The sequence below is a fragment of the Prunus dulcis genome, chromosome 8, assembly GCF_902201215.1.
Source record: "Prunus dulcis chromosome 8, ALMONDv2, whole genome shotgun sequence".
NCBI classification, from domain to species: domain Eukaryota; kingdom Viridiplantae; phylum Streptophyta; class Magnoliopsida; order Rosales; family Rosaceae; genus Prunus; species Prunus dulcis.
The window spans coordinates 11,177,777-11,198,809 of NC_047657.1; the positions used below are offsets into that span (position 1 = coordinate 11,177,777).

At 38.7% G+C, this 21,033-nt stretch overlaps 2 protein-coding genes and 2 long non-coding RNA genes across 4 annotated transcripts; 1 reads left to right on the plus strand and 3 right to left on the minus strand.

The window, feature by feature from the left end:
* The first annotated feature begins 2,802 nt into the window (after positions 1 to 2,802).
* LOC117636950 (cytochrome c biogenesis protein CCS1, chloroplastic) lies at positions 2,803 to 6,961 on the plus strand. Its single transcript, XM_034371680.1, has 8 exons — positions 2,803 to 3,305; positions 3,687 to 3,906; positions 3,998 to 4,109; positions 4,589 to 4,861; positions 5,132 to 5,397; positions 5,704 to 5,860; positions 5,954 to 6,037; positions 6,379 to 6,961. Exons 1-8 carry the CDS (start codon positions 2,864 to 2,866, stop codon positions 6,532 to 6,534), a joined length of 1,710 nt encoding a protein of 569 aa, XP_034227571.1. The 5' UTR covers positions 2,803 to 2,863; the 3' UTR covers positions 6,535 to 6,961.
* Positions 6,962 to 7,237: 276 nt separating this feature from the next.
* LOC117636951 (4-hydroxy-3-methylbut-2-enyl diphosphate reductase, chloroplastic) lies at positions 7,238 to 10,135 on the minus strand. Its single transcript, XM_034371681.1, has 10 exons — positions 9,735 to 10,135; positions 9,407 to 9,603; positions 9,124 to 9,303; positions 8,901 to 9,032; positions 8,730 to 8,804; positions 8,524 to 8,629; positions 8,339 to 8,433; positions 7,859 to 8,044; positions 7,642 to 7,728; positions 7,238 to 7,507 (listed from the first exon to the last, which is right to left on the minus strand). Exons 1-10 carry the CDS (start codon positions 9,994 to 9,996, stop codon positions 7,442 to 7,444), a joined length of 1,386 nt encoding a protein of 461 aa, XP_034227572.1. The 5' UTR covers positions 9,997 to 10,135; the 3' UTR covers positions 7,238 to 7,441.
* Positions 10,136 to 10,684: 549 nt separating this feature from the next.
* On the minus strand, positions 10,685 to 11,712 carry LOC117637420. The gene is made up of 2 exons (XR_004587180.1): positions 11,002 to 11,712; positions 10,685 to 10,924 (listed from the first exon to the last, which is right to left on the minus strand). It is a non-coding gene; the product is annotated as an uncharacterized LOC117637420 (long non-coding RNA).
* Positions 11,713 to 11,877: 165 nt separating this feature from the next.
* LOC117637419 lies at positions 11,878 to 12,977 on the minus strand. Its single transcript, XR_004587179.1, has 3 exons — positions 12,351 to 12,977; positions 12,123 to 12,265; positions 11,878 to 12,012 (listed from the first exon to the last, which is right to left on the minus strand). It is a non-coding gene; the product is annotated as an uncharacterized LOC117637419 (long non-coding RNA).
* Positions 12,978 to 21,033: the final 8,056 nt, after the last annotated feature.

Below are 21,033 nucleotides of genomic sequence, written 5' to 3' on the forward strand. Positions count from 1 at the left end.
GATACACTTTGCATTAAAGTGGGAACAATTTTGCTCACAACTTTAACCCAATGTGTATCCTCACCGCCTATTTAAAAATTTAACACATGTCACTTAACTCTTTGTTTTGAATTCTTTTAAAATATTTAAAACGAACAAATAAAGTAAAATGATAATAAAATAACATTAAAAAAAAACTCTCCCTCCTTCTCTTGCCCCTTCCCAACCCACACCATGAGGCCCTATATTCTCTACCGCCAACCGTCAGTCAACCCCCTCACAACCCTAGCCACCATTCTCATCTAGAGTTACACCGAATCCCAGCCAAGAAAGATGGAGGACATAGGGTTTAGGTTTTATCATACTTGCCTTTTATAAAAGAAACAAAAACGGTTATTTACCCAAAAAAAAATAAAAATTTATTATAACACTTAAAAGGCTTATGTGTTTAAAAGAAGCAAAAAGGTTTATAAGTGTTTTTTTCCTTAAAAAAAAACGGTTTCTGTTAAAAACAGTTACTAAATGGTTGCTGTTTTTTAGTTTCTCTGATCATCAGGAAAAAGGATGGTATACCAAACTAGACTTCTGTTTTTTAAACAAAAACTATAAACTGTTTTTGTTTTTTGTTGAAACCTGAAAATGTTACCGAAGGGGTCTTAAGAACATGAATCTCCTGCAACACCTGAACATCCTACCTCTCTCTCTCTCTCTCTCTCATTGCCAGCACCACCAGAATAGTCGAGGGACACGAGTCGGGATATCTCAGGAATCAGAACCAGTTCTAGCCCTTGAAAATTGAGGTGAGTTTAACACTCTTATTATCCTATAGAAAATCCTAATTAATTCCTTTCAATAATGCTGTTCTCTCTCAAATGGGGTTAAGAAGTCAATTGTTTGGCCTTGGTTTAAAACTCTAACATGGTTCTTCTCCGATAATCTGTTGCACTTTTCTTTTCTCCTTTTCCTATAAATTAATTTGGTGTAGTTGCATTTATATGTCTCTCTTGCTATATTACACAGTTTAATTCGTTCTACTCTAATCATTGCATGTTTTATGGCTGCCTTGAACACACTTCATTTTCTATGTATAAGATTGGTATTATAAGCTTTTTAATTTTGTTGATTTATAATGTTTTAGGATTATTTTGAAGCTCTCATGGATGGAGGTGATGATACTTGCGGTTTTGAATGCAACATCTGCCTGGCCTTAGCTCAAGACCCAGTCATAACACCCTGTGGCCACCTATACTGCTGGTCTTGTTTGATGAAATGGCTTTTCAAGTCACATTCCAATAATGAGTGCCCAGTTTGCAGAGCTGAAATAGAGCTCAGCCAATTGATCTTCTCCAATGCAAAACTCAAATCACCTTCAGATTCAAGATCTGGGTTTGAATGCAACATTTGCTCTCAGCTAGCTCAAGACCCAATTGTCACTCTTTGTGGCCACCTTTACTGCTGGACTTGTTTGAACAAATGGCTTCACAAATGGAACTCAAACTCCACATGTTGGGTTTGCAAGGATGTTATAGAGGAGAACAAGGTGGTGCCTCTTTATGGAAAAGGGACCAAATCACACAATGTTTCGGGTCCCGGATCTTGGTCAGTACCGGCGGGTATTTCCGGCACTGCTTTTAGTCTCAGAGTGAGCCGTTTTGTTCAGCTTGCGTTTGCCTCCATTGGAGCTTTGTTTTGGTTTGGTAGACGAACCATGGAGATTTTCATGACAAGGGTTTTGCCAGTTATTGCAATTCTTGTGATATTACATCCCTCTTTGCCAAGGGAGAGAAAAAATGACTTGGTGGAGAAGGTTTTGGTTTTCAGTTTGTGCTCTTGGGTCACTCTGGTCATTTGGGATGTCCTAAATGGGAACATTAAACGACATCAAAAACTGGTACATTAAACCCTAGCTTGGAATTGGGATTTGCATTCGTACATCATGTGTCTGCCTCTTGATACTATATCAAGAAAAATATTTGGCTTATCGCATTTTTGTATTATATTATGTATCACCTCTCTAATATTGGTGGTCTCCATTTTTACTAGAGAGGTGATACACAATGTGATATAAAAATGTAGTAAACCTAGTATTACCGGAGATTTGAATGATATATCTATTATCTCAAGTATGTTCTTAGATCATTATGTGATGGAGTTGATTATTCGCTTGCACAATTCGTAGCGAGCTGTATGAGATCTTATTGTATGGATGGAGGATATTCCTCTTTTGTTGGAGCCTTATCTCCAAGATGACTTGGATACATAGTAAAGACATTTGTTTTTCTAATGGTGTTAAATGAAATTAGGTAAAGACACAGTTGCTCCAGATTCACTATTGAATTTTTAATATTTTTGTGTGATAATTGCACATCCATATAGTGTTACTAATTTAGTCATATTATAATTAACACGTGTACGTGTTAATTAATACTCTACATTAGGTTCATGATATACAACCGAGACGTCCACCTATATCATTGTACTTGAATTCATAAGACGTTATGTAATAGTGTGACCATCATACCCAAAAATCTTTATTATAATAATATAATTGTGTTTTGAATGCAATAATGTACGTAGTAGTACACATAAGAAGTGCTCCATGCTCCTATTTTATTTTTCATTTTTGGCAAAGTAGGCACTGTTTTCTTTTTCTTTTTTAAAAAATATTGTTTTTTCGTTATTAAATAAATCAATTGAGTATAGGGGATTATGACGCCAAAAAATTGAGTACAGGGGATTTGGAATAATGTTACAATGAAATAATAAAAATATCTCCTTTCCGGATAAACTAACAAAACTACGGGTCGTTACGCCTCACAGTCCCTCAACTGACACAGTTGCTTTGGAGCTGATAACACACTCCAGCTCTCACAAGTCTCCAACAATGGAGGCTCTAAATCTAAACCCCACCACAACCCCCAAATCATGTCTACCCAAAACCTATTTCCTCAAAGCCACTCTCCTCCCCTGCACCTTCAAACCCACATTTTCTCCCCACAATTGTCAAATTCACAGACGTTCATTCAAGAAGACACCTTTCTCACTCACCACCGCTTGTAAGCTGAAGACCCCTCAAGATAACAAGAAGAACAACACCAAAAGCAACAAAATTGCCAAGCAGATTATACTCTCTGAAGGAGAGCCGCCTCCGTTGGCGGAGGAGAGTGGCGGCGCCGGCGGAAGCCAGGAAGCTCCGGCCAAGTTAGGAAGTGGGAGTGGAGTAATGGGTTTGGTGAAGAGGTTGCCTAGAAGGATTTTGTCAGTTTTGTCTTATCTGCCTTTGGCTATTGGAGAAATGTTCGCCATTGCTGGTCTTATGGCTCTGGGTATGTTTTGAGTTTTGGGTTTGCTATCTTTATTTACGTAAGCATTTAATTATTTTTTGTTATTGTTTTGTTAATCGGGATTACTTGCTGATGCTTAATGCTTGTTAGTAGTTGCTTTTAATTTGCTTAAGTAAATGATAGTTAAGAGTTTCTTCAAGGTAGCTTGTTTCCTAGGCTCATTACTTTATATTTTCTTAACAAATATAGCTTAAACAAATGCTTTTGTTTCTTAATGCGCCTAATGATACTTATGTTCAAGAGAATAATTTATCATGTTTTCATGACATTATGTCCTGTTGATGAGTTGTTATAAAGATAGATTTTTTTTTATCTTGGGACAAAATTGTAAGTAGGCGTTCTGGCAATGCAATGCTTCTGCAGGAACTTTCATTGACCAAGGTGAGGCCCCGGATTTCTATTTCGATAAGTACCCTGAAAGTAATCCGGTGTTGGGAATTTTCACTTGGAGATGGGTTCTCACCCTTGGGTTTGACCACATGTTCACATCCCCCATTTTCCTTGCACTATTGGCTCTCCTCGGAGCATCACTAATGGCCTGCACTTACACTACACAAATACCCCTTGTCAAGGTTGCAAGAAGGTTTGATTTCTTTTTTCAGTTTACTTCATAACCCCAAAGTGAAAATGAGGTGCACCACCCTATTAACCAATGATTTAATTGGTAAAAACAGATGGAACTTTTTGCAATCTTCTGAGGCCATCAATAAGCAAGAATTTTCAGAGTCTTTGCCAAGAGCATCAATTCAAGATTTGGGTGTTGTCCTTATGGGAGCTGGATATGAGGTTATATACTTTCATATTCTTCATCTATTTCTTCCTTTTTCTTTTCTCTTTCTTTCTTTCTCTTTTTTTAAGTTCCTTTTATTTTTCTTTTTATTCTTATGGATTTTTAACATCTTTAACTTTCTAGTTTCTACGATTAGTTTACACATACTTAACTAGGAAATATTATAATCTGAAAACAATGTGACAGACAAGGTTACAGGCAATATCGTCCTGTATGAATGAAGTAACATCTCTTGAAGATGTTCTTTTTAACTTTACTGGTAGCTGGACAAATTGACTCTTTTCTGTCTATTCTAAGCAAAATGGATTATAAGTGTATCCCTATGTGTTTTGTGTTTCTCATTTACTGATAATAGTTTAATCTAAATTGGCATTAGATATCACCTTGCATATGTTAATACTCCCTTCTGAATTTTAGTTCCTTATATTTATTATTTATTGCTACCTGTTCATTGTGGATGGCTTCATCCTTTCAGGTATTCTTGAAGGGGCCTTCTTTATATGCTTTCAGGGGGTTGGCTGGTCGGTTTGCCCCTATTGGAGTACATTTAGCAATGCTGCTAATAATGGTAGGTGGAACTCTTAGCGCAACTGGGAGCTTCAAAGGAACAGTCACAGTTCCACAGGGTTTAAATTTTGTTATAGGAGATGTGATGGGCCCAATCGGGTTTCTCTCTAAGCCAACTGAGGCTTTCAATACAGAGGTTCACGTCAACAGATTCTACATGACCTACTACGACAGTGGCGAGGTGAATGTTTATGTTTATGTCTGTGTTTGTTAGCGGAAATATATATATATAAAGAGTGGAAACCTTTTGCTACAAATGTATTTTCTGTTTTGGAAATTGATCAAGAGGCTTCCTGAAGATGTGCTCCATTTTATTTCCTTTGTGCCATCTTAACTCTGGCATGTTCTTATGATGATCTTTATAATGACATAATCACCTCCCAGCTGTGGTTGCTCGGAACTGCTAAATGCTTAGGTGGTTTACCTTCTCACGCCCTTGTTTATGCCACAGGTATCACAATTTTACACTGATCTTTCGCTACTGGACCTTGAGGGTAAGGAGGTGCTAAGGAAAACAATCAGTGTAAATAACCCTTTAAGGTATGGAGGGATCACCATATACCAGACAGATTGGAGTATTTCAGCGCTACAAGTACTTAAGGATAATGAAGGACCTTTTAATTTGGCGGTGGCACCTCTTAAGATCAATGGAGACAAGAAGCTTTATGGAACCTTCTTACCCGTTGGAGATGTTAATTCTCCTGATGTTAAGGGAATGTATGTGATTGTCTTACAGCTATATCTTCTTGTACCAAAGTAGATAGCTTAACTCCGAATTGTTTTCTTATTGGTGTTTTGAACAATTACCCAAGGCTGAATTGGGATGGAAAGCCATTAAAACTCTTTTTACAGATCCCCCTTCAATCTTATAGAAGGGAGGGGGGGGGGGGGGGGGGGGGGGGGGGGGGGGGGGGGGGGGGGGGGGGGGTTTGTTGGGTGAGGGGAGAAGGAATAGTGCCCCTTCATTCCGGCAGATTATTGTTTCTGGCTGTTGCTTATCTACACTCTTTTCTGTAATTTCAGATCAATGCTTGCCCGTGATCTACAATCAATTGTCCTGTATGATCAAGAAGGGAAATTTGCTGGAATTCGACGGCCAAGTTCCAAGCTTCCAATTGAAATTGATGGCACCAAAGTTGTTATTGTAGATGCAATTGGGAGTAGCGGTCTTGACTTAAAGGTGACAACTGAACATTTTTAAATATGAAAAGACATGTGCAAATTTCTTCACCTGCATCCATTCAGCGTTGAAACTAAACCTTGTTCTTATCAGACTGACCCGGGAGTGCCGGTGGTATATGCTGGATTTGGTGCTCTAATGCTCACTACTTGCATCAGTTTTCTGTCTCATTCACAGGTCAGTGTTGTGTGTTTATAAACCAGAAAACATGTAGCCCTCTTTTCATGACGATTCAAATGCTTTATATTTGTCTTCATCAAGCAGGTTACATGTAATTTGGTGTCATCAAGTGTGCACTCTCTCTATTATAGTGGAATTTTTTTATTGTTCGATCTTATAGAATCTTATGGACTTTACATGGTGGTCGATACCTACTATGATTGGTGAAGACCTATCATAGTTGGTTTGGGTGCCTATATGTTACATTGATATTGCTTATTGTTGCCATTATTGAAAGTGTTCCCCAAGATTATTCTTATATGCTATGTTCTTTGTTTTCTCCTCTGCTCAAACAAAAGATATGGGCCATACAAGATGGAACAGCAGTGATCGTAGGAGGAAAAACTAACCGAGCAAAGGGTGAATTTCCAGAGGAGATGAACCGCTTACTCGATCGGGTTCCAGAATTAGTTAACTCGTCTCTTTCCAGGCAATCAGATAGCATTGTTGGCTAGTTTCTGGGGCATCTCGATGGAATGGAAGAGCAGGATTAGATGCTGCTCTTCTGGCTACTGAAGTAAAAAGCCAGATATTGCCCCCATCTAAAATGATTTTCCAGTTCAAACGAAAAGAGAGAGAATTCATTACTCATTTATGAAGCACAATTTGACAGATCGGTGGAGCAGTTCATATACTTTCTTCATCCAAAAATTATTTTTCGAGGCACAATTCAACAGATAGTGACCAGTTGATTTTGCTTTTGAATGTATACATACCAGCACTATACATGATTCGTATTGTGGTTTCCAGGCAAAGTCCAAGCTTTAAAATTGTATGTATTTATATTTGTATAGTTGCTTCTCCTACAAGTATTGAGCTTAGTATACATATTGTAACAGTTCCGCATTTATTGGATTCGAAAAGGGTACCATTCTTTACACAGATTTGGTTTTCATTCTTTCATTTTGTTTTTCAGCTCTTTCATCCTTTCATAAGGGAGACCAAGTGTTGCAAATATATAGCTTTCGTTTGTCAAGATGATTGTACATTTCCTCCCACAGAATTCGCTTTTTAGTTGCAAATTAGGCCTAATTTCGAAGAGGAGGTTGGTTGGTTTACTTTTTTTTACTTTTCTTACCAAGATGACATGCGTCACTAATCGAATTCAGGTTTTCTCGGACATATTATTGGTAGGGACTTAATATGCTCCACACGAACTTCTCACCAATGACAAATAGTTGCTCCGCATATCAGGAAGACGTTCCAGAAATAAAACCTTGACCTCTATAAGATACAGCAATTACATTTCTAGGGTCTTGGAGCCTTACAACATAAAGATACAGTAAGGACTTTCATCTTGATTATACAATTATAAAGCTGTGATGAACTGGGCTACTGTGTAGTGATGATGCCTAACTTAGATTACGCTAGTTGAAGGGCTTCTTCACGCTTGAGGTCGAAAACCCTGATAAGAGTGTCTTCAACGACCTGGGAAAAACCCAAACAGAATTGATCAACTATCAAGCTAAGAAGTAAAAACTTGGGCAGATAATATGAATTCACATAGCTTGCAACAAACGCTGTTCAATGGTTCAAATAACATTCAGAGAGATGAGAATTACCTTATCTGGAGTAGAGGCACCAGATGTCACACCAATAGTGATAGGACCTTGAGGAAGCCAGTTCTCTTTCTCAACCAACTCGCCGTGCTATACAAAATACATGATAGACAGTTACGGTAGGTACAAAGGCCATACCAAAATAAAAACAACAACTGAATGTAAAATAATCTTGTAAAGCACAACAATCTAAATTGGAATTCTGTCTTTACTGACTCACATTGAGTTTATAAGCTATTCTGTTTCCAGGGCCTATTCTCTTCTCGCTGTCAACCCAATATGAGGGAATTCCACGCTCTTCTGCAATCTCTTGTAGGTGAGAGGTGTTACTCGAGTTCCACCCACCAATGACTAACAAAAGATCTAGCTTTTCCTCAACAAGCTTGTACATTGCATCTTGTCGCTCCTGTAAAAGGAACAGACAGATCACCTTTAAGTCTCACTAAATATTCAAAAAATGTACACATGACTATACCGGTCAGCAAGTGTAATAAAGTAACTCTGCGTTCATGCTCATTGGCACAATAGCTTCACAAGGGTGTGCACATGGCTGCTGCTATAGAGTATTAGAATAAGCATTTCTTTTTCTTTCTTGGTTATTTTTATAAACACAATCTTACAAAAGGATGAAAGGCAAGATATGGTACACAATGCTCTACAACTCTAGCAAGAAAAACCTTGAACGGAGGAAACAACTTACTTGAGTCGCATCACATATTGTGTTGAAGCTGACAAAGTGGTCATTGATATTTTCCACTCCATGCCTACGCATCATGGTCTTCTCAACTAATTTTCCTGTTAGATTGATCTATGCGGTCAATAATCTACACCTACTAATCTATTTGCCAAACGATGGACCAACATAGCATAACAGAAAAAACTAACCAATCTCTTCTGTCTCCCCCTTAAGCATCGTAGTCTGATTCGCAATGCCAACTTTTACTAGGTCTCTGTCCGGATCAAACCCCGGAGAAAGTGCCTTTTTAAATTTCTGCATTCAAAGCAAATCAAAAACACTTTAACACTGCATGATGCACAAAATATTAACAGACCCATTTGAATTCATATAAGCAACAAAAAGAAAAATTCACCTCTAGAAACGCCTCTCTAGTTGAGCTAGATCCATTCAGTTCACCACCAAGAATATAGTCACACACATATGTTGCCTGAAAAAATATTTAAACCAATAGCATCACCACACAAAACTTGAAGCTGAAAACTTGAAGAATGCCAACAAATGACAAAGTACAAAACTTGTATACCTCATCCATGTTTTTCACTATAACGTACTTCCCAGCAAAAGAAGCAGTGGCTACAGTTTCCTCATGAGCATATTTACCATGAATTATTGATGTGTAGTCTCCTTTCTTGTGCTTCTCCACAGTATTCCAAACCTTCACACCAAAAGACCCACACTACGTATCATACCCAATTTTTATTTTTTTCAATTTCTGGGAAAACTTCAAATAAAATAAAACACCAAACCTTGGAAACCCATGGGCAAGTAGTGTCAACAATTTGAACATTTCTGTTACTCAAGTTGAGCATCTCATCCACTCCAGCTCCAAAAGCAGGCAAAATGACCACATCACCCTTGTTCACCACCTCAAATTGCTTCTCCCCTTCCTCTATTGGGATGTTCTCCACCTTCATCTCTTCCAATCGCTGCTCATATTCATCTTAACTTAATTAATTAATTAACTAAATTAGCTACTGTAAACAAAGTAAACAAACTGAACATGAAAAAAATTAAAAATAAAAGGAGGACCTTATTGACGGTTGGATTGTGGATGATCTCGTTTGTAATCCAAATCCTTTCATCAGGAAACTGCTTTCTGGCCTCGTAAGCAATCTGGACGGCTCTCTCAACGCCCCAACAGAAGCCGTACGCCTCGGCGAGCTTCACCGTCACATTTCCCCACGTGTACTCGAACCCGTTCTCCTTCAACGTCTTTATAATATCACCTGAAATAAAATAAAATAAAAATTTTCAAAAACTCAATTAATTCAGACACACAAAAAAAAAAAAAAAAAATTAATTAATTAATTAATTACAGATTCTGAGGAGATATAGCTAAAAGCTAACTATAGCTTACTGGTGTACTCGCGATTCATGAGCTCGAGGGTCGCTTCTTTGTGGCCGAAGCCTCTGCGATTGTAGTTCTTGCTTCGAGTGAGGTTCTTCCTGAAGACCTTGGCGTCGAAATCGGACTCGACGGCAGCCGAAGAGGAGGAGTCGCCGGAGCATCGGACGGAGATGAGTTTCCGGCGACTCAGAGAGACCTTTCCGGCGATGCTTTCGGAGAAGAATAGATCGGTGCGATATGGAAGGCGGCAGAGGTGGAGAGTGATCGCCATGGCAGAGAGGGAGAGAGAAGGAAAGGCGCGTGGAGAGAGAGAGACTGGTGGGATTGGCACTCGTGGTGTTCGTTTTATCTACAGACCAACAATGTGCTTGTGCTCCATGAATATTTCGTGTTTTTATATAATTATTTGTTTATTATGTGTTTTTTTCTATTTTGGAAGCTTGTCGTTTTACGGAGAGGATCGGATTTGTGGGTCGTCGTTTCGATTCTGAACGGCATTTGCATACATGTCAAATTACTGAAAAGGCCAGGTGATAAGCACCTTGCTTTTGGAATGTACCATCAAATTTGTAAACACAATTAATGGCTCTTACCATTTAAACAAAATGGGACACAAAAATTTTGTGGATTTAGAAATTTATCTAACAATTCGTTCGCTCCAAGACAGAAAGGAAAGATGCAGAAGTATTTGGTTAGGTCTTTTATGGAAGAAACGATATAAATTTTATTTTATTTTATTTTATAAAGGAAGACAATTACAATTTTCAGACGAATTAAGTAATTTTTTATAGAGTAATTGTAGTGTTATTGAAGTAAGTATGACCACATGGTGTACCATGAGCTCGGGTCGCTTTTTTAGAAGTAATTGTAGTGGGAAATATCATCCATGTCATCAACTCAACACACGTGAACATGTTAAATCATGTTACAGATGAAAGAGCTTCGAGTAGCTATAGATGTAACCAAGATCTTAAATATTGTTGATTTCAGAAATATCAATAGTTCAAAAACCTAGAAATATCAACAAACTATCGATAAGCACATAATAATCTGTTATTCATAATATTTAATAACATTAATATTTTACACTTTATACATTGCATTCATTTGAAATTCCGGCTTCAGTTCAGCTTCTATGCTAGTTGCAGGCATTCTTGACTCTTGATGTGGAACACCCTAATAAGAAAGTCTTCAATGACCTGGCCAAAACCCAAATGGAAAATATGAAAGATGAAGCTAATTGAGACGACAAACAATTTAGGCAGATGGAAATTACCTTATCTGGAGTAGAGGCATCAGCTGTGACACCTATAGTAAGAGGACCTTGAGGCAGAAAGTTCTCTTCTCAATGCCAACATAATAGGAGGGAATTCCACGACTTTCTGCAATCTGTTGTAGGTGAGACGTGTTTCTTGAGTTCCATCCACCAACCACTAAGAAAAGATCTAATATCTTTTCCTTCACCAGCTTGTACATTGCATCTTGTCGCTCTTGTAAAAGGAAGAGAGACAAATCACACCTTTCAGTCTCAAAAAATTTATGGCTTTCCACGATTTAAGGATGTCCTTATTTAAGAAAGATAAGAGATATATATATAATCTAATGATCATAAGGGTTTACTTTTGGGTTTTCTTCTAAGGATGTAAAAGGTATCTTAAATCATAAATTGTTTAGCAATTTGATCCATTATTCCTATTTTCGTTTTGATCAATCCAACAAACTATACATTGTTTTTTTGTTTGTTTTTCACATTTTAAGGATGAAAATGACTACATATTGTTTTGATTGTTGACTTGTATTGTGAGTAGGTCCAACCAAGGATGTGTGCACTTTTTTTTTTTAAATAAAAACATTATTAACAGCAGACGTAGTTAGGTCAGTTGGTCATAACAGTAACTATAGCATGATTATATCATTAATCACATATCAAAATAGAAGGTAATATTGTTTCATGATCTTAATATAATTTTGAATAAAAATAAATGTTATGATTATAATAATAAAAAATACACTCATGGTCATGGATGCACTTCTAATTTATTAACTATATATACCAAGATTTATTTTAAATTGTTCCTCGGAATTTTGTTTTCTTTACGAAATTTGAATTACCAAACAATTTTAATTGTTTTTAAAATTAATTATATGATACTTAAAGAAAGTTTGTAACCGTATAAGACTCATAAAATTGTATTAAGTTTACAAAAGATTTGGACAAGCCAAATGACAAGTCTGCCATGATTGAAGTGTAGTCTCCTTTCTTGTGCTTCCCCACAGTGTTCCAGACCTTCACACAAACAGACACATATTTTAATTTTTTCTATTGAATGAAATAAAAATAAATAAATAAAAACCAACCCTGGAAACCCAGGGGCAAGTAGTGTCAACAATTTGAACACCTTTGTTAGTCGACGTGAGCATCTCATCCACTCCTCCAGCTCCAAATGCAGGCAAAATGACCACATCGCCCTTGTGCACCATCTCAAATTGCCTCTGCCGCCCTCCCTCTCTCGGAATTCTCTCTACCTTTCCTCCAATCGCTGCCCATATTCAAATAAATATTTTAATTAACTAAATAACTAATTAATTACCTAATAAATGAAAAATAATAATAATAACAAGGACCTTATTGACCGTTGGATTATGGATGATCTCGTTGGTGATCCAAAACCTTTTTCATCACGAAACTGCTTTCTTGCCTCGTAAGCAATCTGTACTGCTCTCTCGACGCCCCAGCAGAACCCGTGCGCCTCTGCGAGTTTCACCGTCACGTTTCCCAACGTGTATTCCAACCCGTTCGCTTTCAACGTCTTGAAAATATCACCTAAAAAAATAATAATTAATTAAATTAAGTGATTAGTTCCTAATTCTAAGGAGTTTACCAGTATAATCGCGGTTCATGAGCTCGAGGGTCGCTTCTTTGTGGCCGAAGCCTCTGCAATTGTAGTTCTTGCGAAACACCTTGGCGTCGAATTCGGGTTCGACGGCGGCCGTAGAGGAGGAGTCGCAGGAGCATCGGACGGAGAGAAGTTTCCGGCGATTTAGAGAGGCTTTTCCGGCGACGCTATCGGAGAAGAAGAGATCGGGTCGGGTTTTGCGGTGGCAGAGGTGGAGAGCGATCGCCATTTCAGAGCAAGAGAGAGGGAGAGGCGCGTGTGTTATGGCGGAGCGCGTGGAGAGGTACTGGTGCGGGCTTGGCTGTGGTGGTGTTTATTTTTATCCGTGAATAGTAATTGGTCCTTTTATTTGTTTAACATTTTCTGGGAAGTTTGGCCTAAAATGTAGAGAATCAAATTTGTGGAAAGTTTGGCATCTTGTGTGTCAAAACGTAATTGGTCGATAATAAGAAAATACTGTTATTCTGGTTCGATAGGCCAAAATCACTTACCAAACTTTTAGGTGGGTTTTGTTCGCCATGGAACTTTTACCGGCACACTTCTTTTTTTTTTTTTTTTTCTTTCCAAGTTGAATAAGGTTTATTTTGGTTCTCTATTTTGGTTTTAATATGTTTTTCTCCGTTTTTTTTTCTTCCCAAAATGCTCTTTTGTTTTTCTTATGAAGCGTTATTTTAAATTATTTTAATGTATGGAGAGGGAGATCAAACTTGAATGTAAAGAAACGGGCACAATGTGTTGACGTGAGTCTCCTAATTAATCAAAGAGATTTATTTCCTTGATTAATTAAGGGATTTACTTTTCTATTCTATATAGTGGACAAATCAATGTATAATTAGGATATATTATCTGACAGGACCCGACCCAATTTCCACTTTGAAATTCGAGTCAAGTCCTGTGCGTGTCCGACACCTGGCGAATGTCGGGCACAAATGACCTTTTTGCCCTCTTACTTCAATTTCTCTTTAAATTTCCCTTAGACTTCTGCCGAAAATTCGGCAGAGTCTCCCCTGTATTTTGACCAGTCCCAAAATTTCACATGTAAACAATCTCAAATATTCCACCCAACTGCCAGAATAGGATAAACCAAAATTTCCAGATTCAAATTTTCCAATAAACTCGATATCAGAGCAATTTTCTAAAGTTCACGGGTTTTCAGGAAAAATTTCTACAACTTTACCTGACTTTGAAGCGTGGAGGTTAAGAGTGGCCCGGTGGTGGATCCTATGCACTTCTACAACAGATGGTCCGAGCTACTTCGATCCCTCAGAGGTCTCCTTTTAAAATCCTGTCGGGCTCCTGGTGCCTCACTCGAAAGATTTGGTGAAGAAATGAGGGAGATATTCGAACTGGAAGTTCGGGTGGCATTCGGACGAACCGTCGGCTTCCATGGCAGATTCCGGCCGATTCTGACCACAGCAGCGGCGGAGGTGGGTCGGGAAATGTCGGCCGTCGTGTGCTGGTTCGTTTGGCACCGGTCTCGGAGATCAGCTCCAAGCGAGGCGGCCGGTGCGACGTCGGGAAGGGAGGAAGGTCGCGGGAGGGTTGCTGCGGGAGGAGAGAGAAGGAGCTGACGGGGGAGAAGAGAGAGAGCACTATAAAAAGCTGACTTTTTGACCAAATTACCATTTTGCCCCTCGCGGTTTTTAGACCATATCTTCTTCGTTACGGCTCCGATTCGGGTCTACTCCGTGTCTACGAACTCCTTTCGCCGCGCTCTACGCAATGGCGTAGGCGAAATTCCCAAATTCTTTCTCGATTAAAAAGTCAAATTTTCCCCTATTAAAATATGCGAGGGCAATTTGGTCCTTTCGCTAAAAGATATTTTCTTTACTTTTTAGATATTTTCTTTCTTTTTAGATATTTTGTTTTGGGTTCTTACATTATCCTAATTGATTACTGCATCTATTTTCTTGTAAAGTACTCATGTAAACTCCTATATATACCTCTTTATGGAGAAAAATAAAACTCAACCTAAAATATTCAAACCATATTCATATTTTAACACAATGTCATGACCAGCTGGCCCAACCCACATCTACTAAAATACTAATTTTTGTTTAGGGACATATTTTGGGTAGATTATGTGCGACCTCTTCTAATGATGCAAGATAATTTCATCTAAAAAGGAGAATACACCAAAACAGAAAGCAATCGAGATAACCACAGAAACTAATGGAAGGTGGCTAAATAAATATAAATATACTTCAATCCAATCCAAGTACCTAATCGAATGCAGCTAATGGAAAGCGGAGATCTCAATTACAAAAACGAAAATAAATAAGTATAATATACCTCAATCATAATGCCTAATCGAATATAAATTATAGTACCTAACTAAAAACACCTCATAATTGTACCTAATTATTAGTTAGAAATATACCAAAGAGACTACACCTAGAGAGATACACCTAGAGAGAGAGAGAGAGAGAGAGAGAGAGAGAGAGTGAGGTTTGACCTATTTGTATGGAAAGGTTTGTTGTGGGATCATAAGATGTTACTTGCATGCCTTCCTCACACGTGTTTCATGAAACATGCATAAGAGTATGGCTAGATGAGGATAAACCTAATTGCCCTGTTTGTCGCTTTGAGATGCCTCTTGTTGAATGGATCAGGATGAAAAATTGTGGTTTTATTAATTTTCTGTAATGAGTTGTTTTAATGAATTAAATTTTCTATTTATTTCATGTTTCTATTTTTAGTACATGATTACGTGGTCCTTGATGACCGGCTTAAGAGATAGATTCAGTAGTGTAGCTAATAGGTTCTTTAAGGAATTAAAGAAGAAGAAGATACATAAACTTAACAATTTCAGAAATTGAGAACCTCATGAGTCATGACTGAAGTAGATAATTGCCAGTGCCTTCATTTCCTCCAAATTAGCTATAACGGATGTGCTCTCCATTTAGCATCTGAGTTCGAATCCCCCTTCACGTAGTTTAGTTTAGATCGTTTGTTTAATCCTTTGCATAAAACCCTAGCCCTTTATTCCTGCGTGAGTCCCAGAGGAAGGATAGGAGGAAGAAGCGTCACGCCCCTAATTCCCCTCCTCTTTGATTCCGTAGTATGGCAACGTCCAGTTGTTTCTTGGAGTGGACCCGTTTGCTTTGCTTGAACGCAGTCGGAGTCGGATCCCCACTTCAACTGAATGAATGAATGAATCAAATCAAATCAAAACGATTGCTCTGCTCTATCTCATCAGATAGAGAGACGAGGGAGGGAGGAGAGAGGGAGAGACACACAGAGTGTAGAGTGTTTGGTGCTCATACTATTATAAAACGACGCCGTGTTGAACCTCAATTCTCTAGAGACAGAGACGAAGACAGAGGCACAGAGAGAGATAGAATGGCGCTTCCCATGGAAATCAGCGTAGCAATCGCGGTGTTTTTTTATGGCGGTGGAGATGGAATCGGACGGTCGAGAGCTGAAGCAGTCGGATCACGGTCTCCTGCGGCGAGCGCGAAGTCGCGGACGGAAGTGAAGTCGTTCTTCGTCGGGGCACGTGGCGGCGGGGGTAGATATCACGTGAGGGATGTGTTGTTGCTGGCCAGCATAGTTTGTGGGATTGCAGGTGTCGCTCTGTTTGTGGCGTCTGCCTTTGTGTATGTCTGTTTTTTTTTTTTTTTTTCCCCGTTCTTTCTAGGATTCAGCTACATTAGGGTTTCACATGTTTTGGACTTTTGGTTTTCCCGTTCAAACAAGAAAAGAAAAGCAACAATTTCCCAGTCCTTGACTTGAAAGAATTCAAACTCCGTTTAACAAAAGGAAAACACTGTTTCGAGAAGAAGTCAATTTCCACATTTTACATGGATTTAAAACCTATATATATATATAATAATGCCACTACTCTTGGTTCTCTATGCTTCAATATATATTTCTGAATGGAAATCTATCACGAGAGCGATCAAGGATTCTTCTGTGATATCAAGCCCCTAATCGCCACACAATTAGTAGACCACCACCCTGATCATGATCATGATCATCAAAATGAGAAATCTTCATCTCCACATGACAGGACTAAACTTGAAATCAACTTCACCCTCTTCGTATACAACAAGTACTACGTCAACCTCTCCGAAGAAGACGAAACCCAAAGCATCGCTATCTGCCAGTATGAAGAGCCCGCCATAACAGCAACACATACAATTGATGATGTGCGCTCGTTAGACACTGAACTCGACGTGGTCAAGCTTTTTCTCTCCGAGCAACTGTACCAACTGAAAATCAAGGACGACGAGTGGCACGATTCAGTCGTGGAGGATATTATAAAGCGTGGTCGTGAAATTGGCAAGTCGGATTCAAAAATTGGGCCCAAAATACTGCGTTTGAGGGTTGACATGAGTATAACCCATATCTTGGAGCTGTGTGATATATGTTCGGATAAAACAGTGCTCGAGAGGGATGCATTGCTCAAGAAGATGCTAAAGAGGACAAGAGTGGTGGCTAATGATGAACAACATGACGAGAATGAGGAGGAGGAGGAGGCGGGTCGAGAAAGAAAACGACTCCGTTTTGTGCGTGAAAATGAGCTTTGCCCTATTTGCATGGAAGAGTTTATTGCAGGATGGGATGAGGTAACTTGCATGCCTTGCTCGCATCCGTTTCATGAGAAATGCATAGGAGGATGGCTTAGAGAGAATCAACACAATTGCCCTGTTTGCCGCTTCAAGTTACCTATTGAACATGGATCACAAGGAAAAGTTGTGGTTGATGAATGTCCTAATTGGTTGATTTCTTCTGATCATGAGAATGAAAATGAATAATCTTCGGGACAATTTTAAGTATCCTGTAAATAAGTTTCGATGTCATTTCAACTTGTTTTTATATGCGGTGCATAATATTTATTCTTTTGATTATGAGCATATTCCTAAGAGAGGAGTTTCACATAGGCTCCATGCAATGACCTGATTATGTACATAATCCTTTTCTATTGAGAGAATGCTCAAATAATCTAATTTTATGGACACAGATATACTATGAATTTTACTTTAACGACCCAAACCGTTTAATTTTCAAGTCTATTCACAGTTCATTCAAAGAACATCCTTCCAAATAATTAGAAGCATATATAGGAGCATGCCTTACTCATGTGTTTCATTGAAATTGCATACGAGCATGGCTTGTCACATTAATTGAGAGATGCATATTGAACATATGGATCTCACAAGAAAATAACATTGTGGAGTTTAACTTCAATTAGGATTTCGATTTGCAAGAGATCTCATATTTTTACCTTCACAATCACAACAATTAGTTCATTTTCATTCCCATTTATAACTAAAAAAAAGAAAAAAATTCAAAGCATTATGTGCAAATAACTAGTGTTTAAATAATGAGCATGCAAACAGATTTTGCCCATAAAGATTTGCTTTCTCTGGTCTCTTAACTCTCCATGAATACAATCCAACAACATGCTTCCTTCCCGTGATCAAACCTATATATATGCCTTGGGCAAGTGTTCGATTTGTTCAATACAAAGAGGTGAGACTCAAATCGTACCAAGATTTTTTCATTTACCAATTGGCTTAGCCGAAGTATTTGTTTGTCTTAGAGAATGGTAATCCGTTTTCCCCATTTTCTTCTTGTCATTTGATCCATTTTGAAAATTTCGAGTTTTGTCTAAATTTCGAGTTTATTTATTTATCCTTCCAAATACAGGCTCCATTGTCACAAGAACAAATTGATAAGGAGTTTGCCGCTCAACTTTCTCTGTTAGATTCACAAAGAAAAGGCAAAGATATTGTAAACGGTGAGGCTGGCTAATATCCCTTTATACCCTAAAACAAAATATATCCCTCTACTGATACAATGATTTTTAGTTAATTGCTTTTTTAGTACTTCAAAAAATTAATATTTGCCAAATGTATTACTTTTTAATTAGAGGGTGATTATTCTGAGGAGGATTTTGACATGCTGCTAGCTATGGCTATATCTATTGAAGAAACAAGTAACTCCTCAAAACCATCCAGGTAAACCTCATCTCATTTCAAAGTCAATTTATTGACTTTGTATATATATATACAGAAATTCTCCTATGCAGACATCCGAACATTATTACCATCCGGACGCAATGTATTTTCTATTACCCCTCTTTCATTTCCTCTCTGTTTATGATGGGGTCCGCACAATAATAAGATGTGGATGTCTCGATGAGAGAATAAGAAAAGGGTTGTGTACATAAGAATAAGAAGAAGGTGAAGGAGGTTATTCTGAAAAGTTTACTGTCAAATAACAATAACCAAATAAACATTTAGTTTCGTAGACATGTTCAGGTTAGGTTACATTATACATATCAGACTGACATCATTTTCTTCATCTTATTCCAGCTCCACTGGTTCTACTCATCAAAATCAAATAGTTTCTGATACAGGAGTAAGTGGAATTACCCCTTTTTTATTTAAAATAACATCATGGCAGAAATGAGGTTTTTATTTTATTTTCTTTAACAAGAGATATTGGGGGATGACCTCAGGTGCAGGGATAACTGATTTTAAGCACTTGCCCTTCTCCCTTCTCTTTTATATATATCCCTACTTCTGAATTTGCTGACTGATTGTGTTGCCTTTTTCCAATTGTTATCTAGGATGATGAATCTGATGATGTAGTTCCTGCTGTGGCTGAGGGTGCTGCGGGGAGTTCTTCTAACAGATCAGTTGGAAGAAATGCTGGGAAGAATGTTGATAGATCCACCTGACTCCTAAGGACGTTCGTGATGAGCCCTAGAGATGTTGGGAAATATCATATATATAATAATATGTTATTAGGAATAATTTTTGGGATGCGACCATGAAATTTGTGATGTGAATTTGGTTGTTTGCTGGGTTCAAATATAATTAAGGACGAAATAAATTTTTTATCCACGTGATTTGAATCCTATATTAGTTTTTTAGACTCCAATAATAACAGTCCCCTTGGTCATTACATATTATTATATCTGTTATAAAACAGGAAATTGTGGAGAGAATTTAGAGGAAGAGAAACAATAATTATCAAGAGCTCAGCCTTAAGCTTCTTCTCTTCTATTCTTGTGTGTTTTTCTTTCATCTTTGGTGCCTATTTATAGGCATAAGAAATATATAGTTTACTACCATAAGTGGTCATATATATCATTGGTGAGTCATGTGGGAGCAAATTTCCCCACGAGAATATTCGCCCAATATTCCTTCGTCTTCTCCGCCTCTCTTTCTCCCTGCAAAACAGATCGGAGTAAAAGGACCACACCCGGGGGGGTGTTGGCCAAAGGCCCTCCGATGCCTAAGTTAGGTAGGGTAATTCAAGGAAAACCGGGTGGCCGGAGCCGTGTGTGGTGGCCGGAGCCTTGTGTGAGAGAGAGAAAGAGAGGGGGTGGCTAGGGTTTTTGAGAAATAACTTCTGTAGAGTTTAGTAGGAATTTAGGCGTACCTCAACCCTTGTGTATGGCTATGCTTTTATAGTAGTCTCGGAGGCTAGGGTTTCTGAGGAATAATTCCGTAGATGGAAGGGAATTATTCCTCCCCTTTTTGGGATTGATTTGACTAATTAGGGATTTGATTTATTAGGGTAAATCAAATCCCTAATTGTGGTAGGTATCAAATCAAATCCCGATTCAATTAGGTAACTTCTCATTTAATTGGGGATCGTGGTAATTAACCAAATCAAATCTCAACCTAATTAGGTAACGTTCAATTTAATTGGATAATTCTCAATTAAATTGAGTAACTCCTAATTAGGTTGATTGATTCCCAATTTGGTCAAATAATCCCCAAATGGTAGGAATTATTTGACCTAGGGTTTGATTTAATTAGGTTCCCACAAATGCCCCCCAGCTTCTGCATGGCGCGTGGTGGCATGTAGGAGATGTAAATTATCCGTTGGGCTGTCCAGCTGTATCTGGGCTTCCTTCGTGGACTTGGGCTCCTGCGTAGAGGAGGTGTTTGACTTGCCAATTGCTTGAGTAACCAGCCTATGTTTTGATTGCACGTCCTCCTTTAGAGATTTGTGAGTACCAGGGTCCCCCATGAAGTACTCCGGGCATGCACTGCATATCCTGTAGCATGATTCCTCTTAGGAAGTTGGCGAGCACCAGGGTCCCACTTGAGAGACTCCGGGTGTGTTCTGCACATTCCGTAGGATGATTTCCCTTAGGAAGTTGGCGAGCACCAGGGTCCCCCTTGAGGGACTCCGGGTGTGTTCTGCACATCCCGTAGGATGATTCCCCTTAGGAAGTTGGCGAGCACCAGGGTCCCCCTTGAGGGACTCCGGGTGTGTTCTGCACATCCTGTAGGATGGTTCCCCTTAGGAAGTTGGCGAGCACCAGGGTCCCCCTTGAGAGACTCCGGGTGTGTTCTGCACATCCCGTAGGATGATTTGCCTTAGGAAGTTGGCGAGCACCAGGGTCCCCCTTGAGAGACTCCGGGTGTGTTCTGCACATCCCA